This window comes from Leuciscus leuciscus, assembly GCF_965113295.1.
Source record: "Leuciscus leuciscus genome assembly, chromosome: 9".
NCBI lineage: Eukaryota > Metazoa > Chordata > Actinopteri > Cypriniformes > Leuciscidae > Leuciscus > Leuciscus leuciscus.
The window spans coordinates 12,187,271-12,206,437 of NC_138733.1; the positions used below are offsets into that span (position 1 = coordinate 12,187,271).

The 19,167-nt window shown below is 41.8% G+C and overlaps 1 protein-coding gene across 1 annotated transcript in view; it reads left to right on the forward strand.

Annotated features, from left to right (window-relative positions):
• The window catches only part of LOC309507059 (uncharacterized protein), a 275,228-nt gene that overhangs the window by 89,316 nt on the left and 166,745 nt on the right, over positions 1–19,167 (forward strand). Inside the window, exons 17-19 of the mRNA XM_082181150.1 lie at positions 5,858–6,028; positions 17,382–17,552; positions 18,564–18,734. Of these exons, the coding sequence (XP_082037276.1) occupies positions 5,858–6,028; positions 17,382–17,552; positions 18,564–18,734 (513 nt within the window). The remainder of the gene's footprint in view (positions 1–5,857; positions 6,029–17,381; positions 17,553–18,563; positions 18,735–19,167) is intronic.

Below are 19,167 nucleotides of genomic sequence, written 5' to 3' on the forward strand. Positions count from 1 at the left end.
GAAGATCTGACGCACATTATCCTCACTGATCTGAAGTGCAGGGGGGGAGGGGAGGGGGATGGCTGGAGGTGTTGATGGCTGTGTAGAGAGATGGTCAGGGCAGGTGTGGGGTGTCTGATCGGGGGTCTCAAATCTACAGTAAAAGACATTCAGCTCGTTCGCAAGATGCTTGTTGCTGTCGATGCTGGGGGATGGTGTCTTGTAGTTGGTAATGTCTTTCAGGCCTTTCCACACTGATGCAGGGTCGTTGGAGGAAAACTGGTTTTCCAGCTTTTTGGCATAGCTCTTCTTAGCCACTTCAATCTCATTTGTCAAAGTGTTCCTGGCCTGATTATACAAGATCCTATCCCCACTCCGTTAGGCATCTTCTTGGCACCTGACGAAGCTGTCTGAGTTTTGGTGTGAACCATGGTTTATCATTGTTGAATGATAAGTAAGTCCTGGTAGGGATGCATGAATCCTCACAGAAACTGATGTATGATGTTACAGTCTCTGTGAGCTCGTCCAGATCGCTGGCAGCAGCTTCAAAAACACTCCAGTCAGTGCATTCAAAACAGGCTTGTAAGACCTGCTCTGTGTCGTTAGTCCATCTCTTTACAGTCCTTATTACTGGCTTAGCAGTTTTAAGTTTTTGCCTGTAAGTTGGTAGAAGATGAACCAGGCAGTGATCGGAAAGTCCTAGAGCTGCTCTGGCGACGGAGCGATATGCATCCTTTGTTGTGGTGTAGCAATCGTCCAAAATATTATTGTCTCTGGTGGGGCATGTAATGTGCTGTTTGAATTTAGGCAGCTCACGTGTGAGTTTTGCCTGATTAAAGTCTCCGAGAATGATAAGAACAGAGTCCGGGTGTTGTTGTTCTGTTTCTGTGATCAGATCAGCCAGCTGTTGCAGCGCCGTACTCACGTGTGCTTGCGGTGGAATGTAAACACTGATGAGAACGAGCGAGGAAAACTCCCGCGGCGAGTAGAACGGCTTACAGTTAATGAAAAGCACTTCCACATCAGGACAGCACATCTTCCTTAACACAGTTACATCAGTACACCACCTTCTGTTGATGTAAAAGCATGTCCCACCACCGCGCGTTTTCCCCGTTGACTCCATATCGCGATCCGCTCTGAACAGCTGAAAGTCCGGTAGATGTAACGCGCTGTCCGGAATGGCTTCGTTCAGCCAGGTTTCCGTGAAACACAGAGCAGCAGAGTTGGTAAAGTCCTTGTTTTTGCGTGAGAGCAGAAGTAGTTCGTCCATTTTGTTAGGGAGGGAGCGGACATTCGCCAGATGGATGCTAGGCAGCGCCGTTCTGAAACCGCGCTGCCTGAGCTTAATGAGTGCGCCGGCTCGCTTCCCACGCCTGCGCGTCTTATACTGTTTCCACAGTGCAGCGGCGCAACTGACGACAATGTTCCGCAAAACGCCAGAAGAATCAAAAACTGGTTGGTGATCAGTTGGTGTGCACTGCCGAATGTTCAGCAGTTCGTCCCTGGTATAACTGATAGCGTATGACAAACATAAAACAGGACAAACTAACAAAAACAGTGTACCAACTGGAGAGCTCAACACCGAGGCAGCCATCCGCGGCGCCATCTTGGATATATCCCAGTCACGTGAAGACAGATTTTAGAGACCATCGTTTCTTACAGGGGTGTTTAATGTTTATTTTTCTGATCTTTGTTGACTCAGTAAGATTTTTAATGAGACATGAAAGGGGAAGATTGTCTTACCCAGATTGAACCATCTGGAAAAATAAGTGCTCATAACAAAATGAAAATGATCAAATAACTAGTTTGATCAATAGTTTGACTATTCAATCTCATCCATTCATTAAAAGGGGTCGAGAGGTTCTGCAAAAAGAGCATGATTATATGACAAAAAAAACAAACAGATGTACTGTCTTTCATAATATAAAAGAAAACTCTGTTGTGTTACACATAATCAGTTCTGTTGGTTCTTAGTTTCGTTTTCATGGACTTTTAGTTTGTCTTCATTAGTCGCGTGTGTTCCTTTGAGTTTCCTGCCATTCATCAGTTTCCATGGATACTAACCTTTATCACAGCTGTTCTTCATTTAGTTAATCATGTTTATTTAAGTTCCTCACCTTCAATCAGTGTTTTTCCAGTCTCGTTTGTGTTAGCATTATGTTGGAATATCTTCTATCTTGCCCTGTGGATCTTTTTTATTAAAACTTCGTATTTTGAACTGGGTCCTGATCTTCATCTGTCTGTCTGCAACCTTGCTAATAGCAGACTGGTCCCATATGGATTATACAGCAATCACCCAAAAGGGCGTGGATTTTTATTTTCATTGAGCAGTGCCCCTATGACGACGAGACCCTCAATTTACTGTTCTGGATCGGGGCCAACTACTGACACCATGTAGACCTTCCAGACACCTCAGGACTTGACTGGAGGGATGCTGTCATCAGGTGTCTGGAGAGCGTCTTTTTCCGATTCAAAACACGCCACACCCAGAGCCGAGCCCAGCCCAACACCAACCTCGACTGCGGAGACTTTGCATGAGCCCCCCGCAGACAGAGAGGGATCGCCAGCCAAGATGCGTGAGCCAGAGCCCGAAGAGGACGAGAGAGCGCCGACCATCGTCCCGTAGCCGTTGACCCAGAGTGTGTCTGACCAGGAGTGTGAGTCAGTGACAAAGGGAATACTGGTGGATTTGAACATGGGGGGCTGGCTGATAAATTCTGACATGGAAGTACTGCCTTCCACCCTATACCACCCAATATTATCTGTATGTTCTGAATAATCGCTGGAATTACTGTCATTGATCTCAAACTTACCTCGTTCACCATCACCGCAAAGCTCAGCCAGTCCTCCAGCCCCGCCTCTGCTGGTTGCCTGCAGCCCTTCACATTCCCCAGTTATGCCTTGCTGTGACGTGGAGCCTCTGCAACGCGCTGCAAAATAGTGATGGGAAGTCCGGTTCTTTTCCGCGAACCGGTCCTATCGGACAGTTCGTTTCAATGAACCGGTTCAAAAAACCGGTTCACCAGTTCTTTTACGTCATCACGTAATGTCAATTCTATCATCCCGGCGGATAAATATACATTCAAATAAAGGCATTTGTAATCATAACTTCAGTTAAATAATAGTGCTCATCGTCATAATCATCTTGGATAGGTTTCTTACATTATGTTTTGAAAATTAACCCTGTAGTAGGCCTAAAGCGATGCGCAAACGCGGATGTTTTACATGTCTTAAAGTGAATAAACTTCATCATTTTAATTTTATTTGTAATTAAATAAACTTACATTTCGCTGAATTCGGCCCCTCATTCAAGTCCTTGGTTCACCCGTGCTCATGTATCAGCACAGCGCATAGACAGTAACACAGCATCAGTTGGCCAAAAGAAAGTTCGGTTCAGAGACGGTGTTGTTATCACGCATGCGCAGTCTCTCCAGCTCGTCGGTTCTCCGTATCGAACATGTCCGAAAGAAACAGTTCTCGGTTCTGTACTGGTGATGCGAGAACTGCTGCAACAACCAGTTCTTGACTCGAGAACCGCCTGTGTGTGAGCTGAGAACTACTGAAACCTTACTAGGCTATAGCCTTATTCAGTCGACAAAACAAAAAACTTGATGCATATCTATGTTTAATACGTTATGTTTTGATTAACACATTATAAACATTTACTTTGCACCCTTTAAAACCTTGGCAAGAGTTTACGTCAAAAATGTATATCAACTTACTTAGAAATTAAATGATCTGTTCCAGAAAATAATGTTTTAGTATAATAATAAATGTTTAGTTTTACAATCCATTCATTGTGTTTCCAATCTTTAAAATAATACAGTGAAAAGGCAGTAGCCTATGTGATAAAAATTTTTCTAACATGTTTTATTTTGTTAGACTTATTGATGTTCAGTAAAATACTTCAGATTTGCATGCATTTCGTCCCTCTGAAAAAATTGCACGCATGCTCAGCTCATCGGTTCTCCGTATCGAACGTGTCCGAAAGAAACAGTTCTCGGTTCTGTACTGGTGGTCCGAGAACCGCTGTACCTGTACGTTCGGTAGTGCGCGCATGCTCAGTATCAACTGCTCGTGCTCATCACTTCTCTCAGCACGTCTCAGTTCAGTGAACTGTTGGATTTACTGGAGTAACATATATGCCTACTCCGGGATATTGGTTTATTTTGAGTAGAGGTGACTGTCAGGACTCAGGCATGTCCGAAAGTGAGTAACTTTACTAACTTGTTGTGGATCAGTGCTGACGCAAGACGCGAACTGTTTCGAACGATTCAGTCCGATTTAGTGTACTGGTTCGACCAGTTCACTAAAAAGAACCGGTTCAAAAGAACGATTCGTTCACGAACCGGACATCACTACTGCAAAAGTTTGCAACACAACCAAATACAGAAACGCGCTGCAAATAGCACTGACCACTACGGAAATTATTCCAGGAGACCCCAAAAAGTGACGAACCCAGCTGGGACATATGGCCCTGTCCCAAATGGCACACTTCATATGCACTTTCGGTCTTGTGGACTTACAATGGCTGCTGGGTGTGATGTAAAAGGGTGGCCCTTTTTGCTTAATGAGCAAATTCCAAACGTAAGTGAGCTGTAGTTGAGTGAGCATAGTTGTAAGTGAGGGACAACTATGCCCTACTCCCTTTGAAGGGCAGAGCCCTTGAAGTGTGGACTTTGGAGTGAGCACTTGTGTGCCATTATGTAGCCGCTTGGAACGCACTTGTAAACGCGTTGTAAATTTCCGTTGTAAACTTTTGCTGCGCTTTTCTGTATTTGGTTGTGTTATGAGATGGTCCTCACTGCAGAACATGAAATCCACGGGGAGGAGTCGGATCTAGATCCAACTCCTCCCACCTTACATATACCTAAACCTACCCATCTCCACCCCCTGATCCCTAAACCTACCCCTAAACCTACCCATCTCCACCCCTTAATCCCTAAACCCACCCCTAAACCTACCAATCTCCACCCCTTTATCTGGATCCAACTCCGCCCCCCGGATCTTGTTTTCTGCATTGAGGTGCTACTGTGTGTTGTGACTATTTGGAGCACAAGTGTGTTGTGAAACTGATGAAGATGTTTTCTTAATTTGCGGGTGTTTTTTCTATTTGCGTGTGTTATCTTCAGTTGCAGCGCATTGAGCTCTCTTGGCCATCATCGTATTGCTTTTTCAAATCACGTTATAAGCGACTCAAACTCGCATGCAGTGCATTCAGAGACAGAGCAGCATTTATTACTGATCACAGAGCCACTCTTCACTAACACTGTGTATATATTTATTGAATTAAAAATCGAAAACAATCACAGCCTTTGCAATTTCATAATCACACTAAGCCAAATCGCAATTTTTGGTTTGATTTAGATTAATCATGCAGCCCTACTGCACGATCCTGATCTTCATCTCTCTGTTTGCAACCTTTCTAACAGATTGGGATGGTCTGATATTTTATCTCATAAGAGTGTTTTAGTACATCAGTGGGCATTTTATTCAACGATTTGTGAATGAAGTCCTGGGTAATAGGGAGATAAAGGAATAGAGGAGGTGTTAACATTCAGATTACGTCTTGATACATTATTGTCACTGATGGGTAAACACAACTCCTCACAAGATCAGTGCTGTTGTGGAGTGATGGAAACAGATAAACACCCACTGTTTATTTAAAACCCCATTCTTGTGTTTCTTGTCAAGTCTTGTCCTGCACAGATGTATGTTTAGTGCTGCTTATTCTGTTCCCTGGTCTCTGTTGTGATTTTGTTATGTTTATTTTGTTATTAAACTCCCTTGGTTTGAGTTAACCCGTCCATTACAAATGGCTTCACTGTTAAACTGATCTGAGCTGAGAGAGTGAAGAGTGTGTCATTGTTCTCTACAGGTTGAATGATTGTGGCGTCACAGATGAAGGTTTTGCTGCTCTGACTTCAGCTCTGAGATCAAACCCTGAACACCTGAGATATCTGGATCTGTCTGAGAATAAATTAGGAGATTCAGTGATACTTCTCTCTGCTGTACTGGAGGATCCTCACTGCAAACTGGAGATACTGAGGTAAGATCATCTCTCTGATAGTCACATATCTTGGTCATCTGTAAAATTAAACTTTAAGACTAAAATCATCTTGTAAACTAAATCTCAGCACAATTGACTCAAGTTAATTTCATTAAGCATCACATCACATGACATGACCTGCTGCTTCTTTTTTTGACTCCCCAAACATTTACTGGAGATTCAGTTGCTTTCTAACAAAGAACACTGATCCAGATCTGCCTAAAATGCCTTGTTCGAAGTCCAGATATTACTTTCTCAAACGTCTACATCAAAAAATTTGAAATATTAGCATAATGCCCTCCCCAAAGGCATACTCAATAAAGGAAGATGAGACCTCAGTGAATTTTAGTGGTCATGTCGTGGAGGAGATGCTTTCAGAGGTTATTAAAAGCTTTGGATTTTGGATTGTGTCTGTGTCTCAATGCTCTTCTTCTGAACAGCACAAATACAAAAAGTGCTTTTTACCAAAGGCAATGAAACAATTACTGCTTCACAACATCTTCCTGTGACGTTAAAAACTTCACATTGAGACATTCTCTAACTTGTGAAGACAAATATCCCTTAAAACCACACAATCACAAGATTGAACAACAATAGCAAGTATTGAATAAGCAAGGAAAATAAGTAACATAACAAATTCATTATTATTCATTCGATAGTATATTTTGATCAACATAGTTTAATTATTCTTATGATATTTAAGACATTTTTACAATGTTTTGCAATAAAATAGTATGTGGTTAAAGTGGTGTTTCTGAAATTGACTTTTAAATCCCATACTGTTTCACAATGCATATCATACTGCATATATACTATACACCCCTGTTTATTACTATACCCCCTCTTGTCTTTGTTATTGGTGATTAAAAAAAAAATAAAAAAAATAAAAACCTTTTATATTATGTAGGTTAGTTTGACATCATTGACTATTAACACTTTCTGGGACTCATGTTTTTGACAACCACCACCATGCTTAAAAATGGCTTGTATCTGATGATCTCCCAGCTCAACCAGCTGAATGTGTCAAAACACTCTCTAAAACCTGGCAACAGACCAGCCTGACCAAGTTGGCACACCAATTACGATAATCAAATTATGTTTATGCTGGTTTGGGAGGTTCAGTTTCTTCTACTAGTTTGATTAATACTCCTTTACTTGCTCCTCTCTTTTTAATGGTTAATAATCATCTTATTTTTGTACTTGGACTAAAATCTAAATCAGTTTTACAATAAGTTGATTTTGCTTTATCCCTCACAACATCAGAAGTAATACAGTGATTAACAAATATAACAAATGAAAATCATATTTCCTCAGTGGCTCTTTTATTATTAAACTTTCCATTTAATTTGGGATTTTAGAAGCTTGTGTTGAAAGCTTTTTGAATTTCTTTAAAATATTTCTACACTGTAAACCCTAACGCTCAAAATAATTAATTGGTTGAGTAGGACAAACTTAAATTAAACTAATTAGTTCAGTCAAATTAACTTTTATGAGTATTTAGCACTTTGTTTTCTTTCAAGTTCACAGCACTGATAAATTTTAAGTAAACTGAACTGTTTCATTGTTTTGAGTTTTATGAAATTATTTTAATTTAGATGAACATAAGTTTAACTGAAACGGCTGGGATGTCTATTTCCCAGCATGCTTTACCGATGGCACTCGAAAGGGAGAGTAAATGCTAAAATTAAATGTAATGTTTTCTTTTGTGTGCAAGATTAATGTTAAGTGGGACATTTAGTAGTGATTAATGTTTTGTTATGCTAATTTAGAAGAATCTCTGTTAATGTTGGTTTTAGGATAGTTACCATCATGGTGGAAAGTGGTGCATGCAGCTTGATTTGAGAGCAAATAAAACCTTCTCATACAGCAGCTACTGTATAACATACAGTTGTTAAAAAAGTTAACAAATTAGTATGTTAGCAAACTAGCTTGTTAAAAACCCCTTCCTCATCACCCCCAATTTTGGCAAGTGCTGCATACGACATACCCAAAATAAAAAGGTTGCTGCTCATAAGTCATTCTGAATAGAAACATAACGCACATATATTTAGAAAGCCAACCCTTGAGAGTTTATAATTCAAGACTCAAAATTAACCAGACTGTTATTAATATTGAGATATATAAGCTCAAACATAAAAACAAAAGCAACAAATATTAAGAATATATTTATTAAATGTATAAAAATATTATGTGAATTTAGGATAGCAACTTATAACCACAACTAAAGTGTAGCCACAATTGTGGTAATGCTTCATTTCAAATCTGAGAATATCTTTAAAATTATCAGAATCAGAATGAGCTTTATTCGCCAAGTGTGCACAAACACACAAGGAATTTTTTGTGGTTTTTACAGGAGCTCTTGGTACATACATACATAAATGACATTAGAACAGGCATTTAAATGAGAACATAAATAAATAGAATAAACAATAATAATAGTTCTAGTATACATCTGAAACAGAAGACTTATGTACAGATTTGTGCATTGTGTGTACAGCTCTATAAATAAAATTTGTATATGTATTTACACAAAAAAAACCCTCTTGCTTCTCTCTCAAGTACTGAATGAGTTATACAGCAGGTGTTAATTGCTGTTTTAGCTGTTTAAGCTGGAGATAGCATGGGGGAAAAAACTGTTTTTGTGCCTAGATGTTCTAGTGCGCAGAGATCTGTAACGTCTGCCTGACGGCAGAAGTGCAAACAGGTTTTGGCCGGGGTGGGAGGGGTCTGTGATGATGTTCCCTGCCCGTTTCTTCACTCTGGCATTGTACAAGTCCTGAAGGTTGGGGAGGTGTACACCAATGATCCTTTCAGCTGTCCTAACAGTCCGTTGTAGTCTTCTTATATCTGATTTGCTGGCTGACCCAAACCAGACAGTTATAGAAGTGCACAGAACCGACTCAATAACAGCTGAGTAAAACTGAGTCATCTGCGCTTGTGGTAGGTTGAACTTTTTCAGTTGACGAAGGAAGTACAACCTCTGTTGGGCCTTTTTGACAATGGAGTCAATGTGATTGTCCCACTTCAGGTCCTGAGAGATGGTAGTGCCCAGGAACCTGAATGACTCCACTGCTGTCACAGTGCTGTCCATGATGGTGAGAGGGGGAGTGCAGGGGGGTTTCTCCTAAAGTCCACTATCATCTCCACAGTTTTGAGCGTGTTCAGCTCCAGGTTGTTATGACTGCACCAGACAGCCAGCTGTTCAACCTCTTGTCTGTAAGCAGACTTGTCACCGTCCTGGATGAGGCTAATGACTGTGGTGTCGTCTGCAAACTTCAGGAGCTTGACGGAGGAGTCTTTGGAGGTGCAGTCATTTGTGTAGAGAGAGAAAAGCAGTGGGGAGAGAACGCACCCCTGGGGGGCACCAGTGCTGATGGTAAGGGTCCGAGATGTGACTTTTCCCAGCCTCACTAGCTGCTGCCGGTCTGTCAGGAAGCTGATGATCCACTGACAGATGGATGAGGGCACAGAGAGCTGGGTTAGTTTATTCAGGAGGGTATCCGGGACGATGGTGTTGAAAGTGGAGCTGAAGTCCACAAACAGGATCCTTGCATAAGTCCCTGGTTTGTCCAGATGTTGGAGGATGTAGTGCAGTCCCATGTTGACTGCATCATCCACAGACCTGTTTGCTCGATAAGCAAACTGCAGGGGGTCCAGCAAGGGTCCAGTGAGGTCCTTCAGGTAGGCCAGCACCAGTCTCTCAAATGACTTCATGACCACAGATGTCAAAGCAACAGGTCTGTAATCGTTAAGTCCAGAGATTTTAGGTTTCTTGGGTACCGGGATAATGGTGGAGTGTTTGAAGCAGGAGGGGACTTCACACAGCTCCAGTGATCTGTTGAAAATCAGTGTGAAGATGGATGACAGCTGGACAGCGCAGGCTTTGAGACAGGCTGGTGAGACACCGTCTGGGCCTTTGGCTTTCCTTATCTTCTGTTTCCTGAAGACTCTGCATACATCCCCCTCACTGATCTGAAGTGCAGGCTGAGAAGCAGTAGGGGGGAGGGAGGGGGGTGTTGATGGTTGTGTGTAGAGACGGTCAGAGCGGGTGTGGGGTGTGAGAGCAGGCTTTTCAAATCTACTTTAAAATACATTGAGATCGTCGGCCAGTCGTTGATTCTCAACAGTGTTGGGGGATGGTGTCTTGTATGCATTTTATGAAGCCTATATTGTGAGACCATATCAGGGGAGGATTTGGAGAAGTTTCAGAGAAGGCAAACAAGATTAATTTACACCCATTTACAGTCTCTGACTAATGTCTGGCGAGGAGAACTGGCCCCATTCATGTTCTTTTCATTTAAATCGACCAACCTTTCACACCTCTGCCGGTATGAGACTTAATCTTCATTATTATTTTATCCTTATTCTTTTGTTTGAATTCAGCCATTATAGCCTTTCTTCTGGCATAATGCTTGGCCATCGACACCTAATGTAACCCCCCCATACACGAATAATCCACCCATTAACTTAAGTCTTGTTAGAAAACGTACTCGGTTACTAACGTAACCTCGGTTCTCTCTAGAAGAGGGAACGAGTACTTGCGTAAGAATCTTACGCTAGGGGAAAACCTCTCTTCCTCGAGATATTGAAGCCAAAAATTATCCTTAATTTTGCAATAATGTAAAACGCATTGCAGCAGCATGCAGACATGGGCGAGACAGCTCGCGCGCCCATTGGCTGCTCTGCGGCAACTGCACCAGCCTATCGATAGAGGCCCCTCATGACGTCAGAACCAATGAGGGTGCTCATGTCAAAGCCTGTGACGTGACGCTATTTGTATTTGAAAATAAGCGTCTTTCAGATCTATCGACATGAACCAGTCCCCTTGGCAAATTTGCGAGAGGATTTTCTTGGTCGTGAGCATTCTGAACCGTCGTTTCAGAAGTGCTTTGTTTAGTCGTCTTAGATCTAGAATGGGTCTGAGACCCCCGTCTTTTTTGGGTACCAGAAAATATCTGCTGTACAAGCCCCCTTCGCTCTGAGCTTGTGATAAGGGTTCTATAGCCCCTTTGCTCAGTAACTTCGCTATTTCAGCTCGAAGTAGGTGTGCTACTTCCTTTTTCACCGTAGTATCGATTCGCGCCGCTTTGCGTTGCGGGCGTCGACCGAACTGTAGCGAATAGCCTCTTTCTATAATGTCTAGCACCCACTTCGAAAACCCTGGGTAGCCTTGCCCATGCGTTTGCACGAATGGCTAGAGGTTGAATGCGAAGCGCGCTCTGGTCGCTCAGCGACAGAGGGGCTTCAGTGTGCTGCAACATAAGCGTCGCGCTTATGACATTTGAGGCAGGGGGCGCGCTGATAACAGCGGGCAGATTGCCCGCGCTCGACGACTCTGTGGTGGTCAACCGAGAGGGGGAGGGCTGGGCGAGTCCCGTAAGACCTGTCATGTCTATGTGTGAATGTGGACGCGGGATAGCGGGCACATTTACAACATTGAGAGCATTGTCCGCCTGAGCAGAGCGAATGCATGTTGGTTTCGTTTTACAGAAACCTTGAGACATGCAGAACGTAGTGTTTGTGGGCAGTGGGCACATTTACCACATTTAATGCGCAATCGATCTGGGTCGATTTCATGTGCGCGAGCCCTGTTTGACGGGCTGTGTTTCTGTGTAGGAATGAGCACTGGGCAGTGGGCATTTTGTCTACACTCATAACACCATCGGCCGTGGCCGGAACACCTGAAAATACACTCTTATGGGATTTATCTGGGTAGCCGTAAAAGCGGCGTTTGTGTGCAGGCAAGCGGGCTGTGTCGCCGACTTGTTTACTGCAGAATACACTGGAACAGTCGCATTTACTGGAACTGAACGAGCGAGAAGTTGCCATAGAAACAGAGAGCGTCAACATGCTGGCGTTTGTTTGCAGGCGTGCGTGTATTACAATAGGCTCGTCCACTGCAATATTGACATTTCCAGAGAAATGTGTGAGAATGGAGGTAGGTCCAGCCGCAGCTGAACTAGGAACACTCTCTTTTCTCCTTTCGCCAGTGACGCACGGAAACCATAGAAACGGTGCTTGGGTGCAGGCGAGCGGGTTGTACAACGCGCTCGTTGGCTGCAAAAATACACATCTGCAGTCGCCTTTTCAGGGAACTGACAGAGCGAGCATTGACGGCATAATTTTATTCTGCCGGTAGACCCGGGATCGAACACGGGTCTCTCGCGTGAAAGCCTGAGAATCTGCCACTGGGCCACAGGGGAAGACACATAGGTATTTAGTTAGCGCGAGTATTATCAGAGAGCGTCAACATGCTGGCGTTTGTTTGCAGGCGTGCGTGCATTACAACAGGCTCGCTCACTGCAGTATTGACATTTCCAGTCGCCTGAACTTCAGAGGGGAATGAGAAATGTGTGAGAAATAGAATTCGGCCCGGCCGCAGCGGGGCATAAACACTCTTTTCTCCTTTCGCCAGTGACGCACGGGAACCATAGAAACGGTGTTTGGGTGCAGGCGAGCGGGTTGTACAACGCGCTCGTTGGCTGCAAAATGCACATCTGCAGTCGCCTTTCAGGGAACTGACAGAGCGAAGCATTGGAGGCATAATTTATCTGCCGTTAGACCGGGATTCGAACACCGGTCTCTCGTGCGAAAAACCAAAGATTCCGCCACTGAGCCACAGGGGGTACACAAAGGCTTTCAGATGCACGAGCATATAAGAGCGTCAACATGTTTTCTTCGGCGTTTGTTTGCAGGCACTGCAATATTTATATTTCCAGTCGCCTGATCAGTGAACTGAGAAATGTGTGAGAAAATTCAGTTCAGTCCAGCTTCGGCGGGACTATAAACAAGCGGGCGCACCGGCGAGCTTTGCGGGTTGGGGGGCGGAGGAGCAGTCTCGGAGAAGGATGCCAGGTGAGTCCGCAGAGTCACCATAGGCAGTAACTAGCTCGCAGTGAGGGCAGTCGCCGTCAGCGAGCGCGAGAGCTGCGCGTCCTCAGGAAAAGGGGCGTCTTGAAAAAGACGCCCGGCTCTTTTAGTGCAATGAGAGTGTGTGTCGCGGTGGCGAACACACACATACACAAAACACAGTTGCAGAGAAAAGGATATGTACGCCGGAAAGCGTGAGCAGGAACGGCGACTGAAGGCGGCGAGTTGTCGACCGGCAGCTTCAGATGCAGAATTAATCCCGCTGAGTGCTTGAATCAGACGGCGCGGCTTCCTCTCAGGATCCAGCGATGCGTAGGCTCGCTGAAGAGATGAAAAACTGACCAAACCAGCCTCTCTGGGCCGTATTTATAGCCCTAGCCCCACCCGCTTTCGGCGGGACATGACGTAATGGGCGCGAAGCACCCTCATTGGTTCTGACGTCATGAGGGGCCTCTATCGATAGGCTGGTGCAGTTGCCGCAGAGCAGCCAATGGGCGCGCGAGCTGTCTCGCCCATGTCTGCATGCTGCTGCAATGCGTTTTACATTATTGCAAAATTAAGGATAATTTTTGGCTTCAATATCTCGAGGAAAAGAGGTTTTCCCCTAGCGTAAGATACTTACGCAAGTACGAGAGAACCTCTCGTAAGAGAACAAACAATATATAAATTATGGAAAAAAATATATATATTATGGAATAGAAAGCTGCAGCAGGTGCATTAGCACAACAAGTAGCCTCAAGCTACATGACACAATTTAATTTATTAATATTACACTTTTATTTAAAGCTCACTTTAAAACACCATTGAGTATTTGTATCATATTCCGGTCGCGGTTTAAAATGGTTTCAAGTCAAAAAAAGATTTTGAAATATGTTATATTTAGCATTTTATATGAAGCTATGGGCTATGCTTACCTATACCTTTATTCTTTATTCATATAAAAATACCCCAAATCGCACGAAAATAACATACAAAACACATATACTTCAATCGTGCATTTATTAGCTTCTTGTTTCGGTGAAGAAATGTCACTTTCGCTTTGTTATCACGGATGTCCAGAATAAGGAAGTGTACACAGGACGCGTCATGCAGAAGAGGTCACGTTGAACCACGTGAGATGATTGACAGCTGTACAGCAAATCATAGAGCTCTGAGGTCAAATCAGGAAGTGGAGACACACATCTAGCTCCGTTCGCTGTTTGAGCTCTTCAGATCGCATAATTCAGTGGAAAATGAATAGGAATGTTATTTTGTATGACGAAATATTTTACTTGCATGTGATAATTAATCATTATTTCTCCAAATATGCGCACCATTGTACTAATATCCCTGGCGGATTATATATTTTATGTATTTAAACTCAAATAAACCGGAGAAGACGAGAATGAATGTTGTGTGAGTGATGATTTCTATTCAAAATAACGATCGTTACAGATTAATTATTTTGCACTCCTGGCATAAATGAAGAAATTAATGTCACTGCGAACCAGTTAAATCATAAACAGTGGTCAAATATCGAAGCTGGAGTTTTAAACCTTCCTTATGATGCTGAGTTTGTCCAGATCAAGTAAGAGTGTGATGTTTTGAGGAGTAATGAATTTTGAACAACAATAATCCGGGATCACCAGTGATCCCTGACGGTTAAAGCTAGCTAAGTTTATACTAATAAAAGTGTTCACATTGAGATTACATGAAAGTTTTAAGTTAAATGTATGAGTTAATGTAACATTTCAAGTTAAGAACAAGTAAAATGTATAAGTACAAAATAAAAACGTATTCGGGTTTACAGTGTAATTTATCACAGTCATAAAAACAATAAAAAATAATAGTCTGACTAACCTTGATTCACAAGTCACAATTATATAGTTTATTTTCTGTACCCGTTTAACTGATCTGGGGCCCGTTATTCGTACGTCGCTAACTCAGTTAGCTGGATTTGATTGTTGACGATTTGGCATGATCTTGGATTGTTTGGTTCTTCGACGCTCATCCTGGACTTGCTGTCATAGCAACAGGTGCGCAAACTTGAACCTGCTCGGGAGCAGGCTTATTTCATGTAAACAGGATTAGACTGCGGCTTCATAAGCGGAGCTGATATGGGAAGTCCATGGGGAAGTCCAGCGCAGCGCACTTTCTGAGATGTATATTTTTTTTCGTGACTCGTGAGATTGTCGTTTACATTATAAAATTGTTGGAAACGCACATTTATTTTCGACTTGTCGGAGTCGGGCTTTAACTGCAGCACAAACTGTTTGCATTGCCCTAAGATTATTTGCGAGTGGCTCTTTCCTTTACACTATTGGAGATGCGGAGAACTTGATGGAAAGTGCTGTCTGTCGTGTCATTCGGAGTTTACCTGGCGCTTTTAGGTTTAAAAAACAGTTTTAGGTTTTTTTGTGGCATTTCCAAGCCACTTAAGACCCAATGTTGTAAAGCAGTTTTTTTTTTTAGGCTATCATAATTTTTTATGAAGATCATGCCATCATGACCATGCCGATTACAGTATATGTCACTCAGGCTTCACTAACGTGATACCATAGACTATAGGCTACCATAGACTGCCATCAAGGCCTCAATGAAGGGGATTATGTGAACAGAAAGCGGGTTCACAATGTAAATGTGCAGCCCAGTTACTATTGGGATTCTTAATATTCCAGATTAATAATATTATATCAAATTTAAAAAAGGCAGTTGACTAAAATCTTCCATATCACAAATGTGAAAGCAAAATGGCCAGGATCTGTGCATGACTTAAGAATTTTCAGAAATTCACATTTATGCACATTATTTGAAAGTGGTAAGGAAAGTTCCACAATTAAATATCAAGCTCACTGTATTACATACACTTATGCTGATCCTAACAGAACTGCATTTTTTCATAGGTGATTATGACATGTTCCTGCCTGCAGACAGTATGACCCCATTCCCTGACCCAAACCAGTTATGCAGCTCTAGCCAGGACAAGGGCACACAATGAAATGAACTTTGGCTAACTAAAGGGAAGATTTCAGTGTCTGATAAGTCTGAGGTTTGCACACCTGACAGGGCCTGGGACATTGTTGCATGTGCCATATTACACAACATTGCAAAAAAACAAAACAAAAAAAACAACCACTTTTCATTAAATGTTTAATAAAAGACAAATATGCTTAGTTCCTTGAGTTTTATTTCAATTGTTCTTTGTAAAGAAAAGCCAGTGGTCAAGTGCCTGCAACAAGAGATATTAGACACATGCCTCATGCAACAAATAAAAAGGAAAAGTTGTCTATACACTGCCCACATGTAGGCCTATGTCTCCTCTGTCTGTGCAGACTCTTCTGTAGGCCTTTCTGTAGATGTGGAATCCTGCAACTTATATTGCAGCCATAAAGCATACAAGTATAAATTAAGTAAAGTTATTTATGCACTTGCAGGTAGGCTAGTTCCTCCATATGACAGTTATCTGAGAGGGTTTATTCACTGTCCAGTGCAATGGAAACAAATGGACATTACAAAGTCTTATACTTTCTTTCCTTTGGAAAGTTAGAAAATGTCCACTTACTGCACATATTTCAGCCACCACTTTCTTGGGAACAGATACAAGTGTTGGTGTATTATGTAAAAGTGCACAAAAGAGGAAAACACAATGTCATTACAATGAACTACACTCGGGAAACATGTGATCAATAACTCATGGCAAAATATTTTTTACATTAACATAAGTTTATCAGTTTTCACTTTCACAAGTCAAAGCAATTCATCATTACTCAAGATTTAACAGTTGAAATGACTATACTACTAAGATCTTTTCTTTATTTCCAGCCTTTTTCTTGGTTGCTTTTATAAACAGACAACCATTTATTTAACAGTTCCTTTTATAGAAGAGACTATAATAACTAAAAATTACCATTATGTAGAATATTTTTGTACTTCACTTTTATTTGTTCCCATGTTCTAGTATGGTGACTCTGACATTACAATGAACAAAGTAATTATGCAATTATTAAAATAAAAAAATATAGGCTAATAAGTGATAAAAACATCTAACATGGCCACTTCTAACGGATTTAAATTGTCTGCTACTTTTTGCCAGCCCTCTCTCCTGGCTTTTGCAGACTTTGAGGTGTTCCCTGGCGTTTTGATTAAACATTAAAATTCTGAATAAACTTCGACTATTAGTTCTTGCTCTGCTGAGGAGAAAAACTGAGCCCGCCCTTTGGCCACGCTGAACAGCCAATAGCAGCGTTGCTGATCAATGTTTCTACTATCGATACATATCCCCTTTTAAGCCAGCGCATGAACGCGCAGTTATCTCAGATAACTCAATCCAGCGATACTAATCATAAACAACAGGTGTGTTCGAAGAACCGAGTTAGCCAGATCATGATTAGCACAATGATATCATCTTGGATGTGTCATTTGATCTCGGATGTAATAAGCAACGTACGAAGAACGAGCCCCTGATCTGAACTGAGAGTGAAGAGTGTGTCATTGTTCTCTACAGGTTGTGTTATTGTGGCGTCACAGATGAAGGTTGTGTTGCTCTGGCTTCAGCTCTGAGATCAAACCCCTCTCACTTGAGAGAACTGGATCTGTCATTGAATAAACTAGGAAATTCAGTGACTCTTCTCTCTACTGTACTCGAGGATCCTCGCTGTAAACTGGAGAAACTGTGGTAAGATCATATTTTGACTCACATGAATCACAATGTAAAGTATATTTGAAGTGTTCACCCTCTTTCTGCTGCTGTGAGTTCAGCTGATTGAGATGTAAATGATTGAACACATGAGCTGATCCTCAGTAACATGAAACTGCAGGACTGAGAGTCACACTGAAATACACACTTTCACACACAATCAACATTTCAATTTCTTGACTTTAAACAGTGCAGTTGTGTTCTTAGATAAGATCAAAATATTGAATGCAGTTGTTGAAAGAGGTAGAACAATAAAGCATTTTAAGAATTTAGAATCTGAAATGCTGAAAAGAAAAATGAGAAGGGAGATTCAGTGACTCAATGTAGTGGGAACAGAAGGAAGCGGGAATAGTACAGAGGATGAAACCATTTTCAAAATACCAGCGATTCAGAGAAAATCAGATCTATGGAAGATGGTGTCAGAATAAAAGAAAAACACAATGTCAGTGTATTGAAGGATTTGAGGAGGAACTCAGTGCTGATCAACTATCCAGCTCAGTCATGTGAAGACAGATTTTGCAGTTTAAAAAATAGCTCATTGGCTGGACATGATTCAATCAAGGACAGTGGTTTCATGTGATTGAAACAAGTAAATCCCAATAGAATCAACCATGTAGAACTAACTACAATAAATGGTATTAATTTAACTTGAATGAATGGTTTTAGTTTAACTTAAATAAAGTTAAGCTTGCACTCACTCATTCATACTTTGCTTCGGAGCCGAGCGGGTGTGTACAATGTTCTCTCTATTCCAGTCATCCTTCGACAGAAGCTGATTCCTGATTGAAAAACAAAACACCGGTCATGAATTAGAAGTCTAAAACAAGATTTTTTAAAGAGAAAGTTTGTTACCCAGCCCTATTTGTTTGAACCGTGCATGGATGGATCTGCTTTTTTGGGCCGATACATCTCATACTTTTTTTCTTTCTTTTTTTTTCTTTCTTTTTTTTTGTCTGAACGGCCCATAAAACTTGTCATTGTTCTCTACAGGTTGAGGGATTGTGGCATCACAGATGAAGGTTGTGTTGCTCTGGCTTCAGCTCTGAGATCAAACCCCTCTCACTTGAGAGAACTGGATCTGTCATTGAATAAACTTGGAAATTCAGTGACTCTTCTCTCTACTGTACTCGAGGATCCTCGCTGTAAACTGGAGAAACTGTGGTAAGATCATATTTGACTCACATGAATCACAATGTAAAGTATATTTGAAGTGTTCAGCCTCTTTCTGCTGCTGTGAGTTCAGCTGATTGAGATGTAAATGATTGAACACATGAGCTGATCCTCAGTAACATGATACTGCACGACTGAGAGTCACACTTTCACACACACTTTCACACACAATCAACATTTCAATCTCTTGACTTTAAACAGTGCAGTTGTGTTCTTAGATAAGATCAAAATATTTAATGCAGTTGTTGAAAGAGGTAGAACAATAAAGAATTTTAAGAATTTAGAATCTGAAATGCTGAAAAGAAAAATGAGAAGGGAGATTCAGTGACTCAATGTAGTGGGAACAGAAGGAAGCGGGAATAGTACAGAGGATGAAACCATTTTCAAAATACCAGCGATTCAGAGAAAATCAGATCTATGGAAG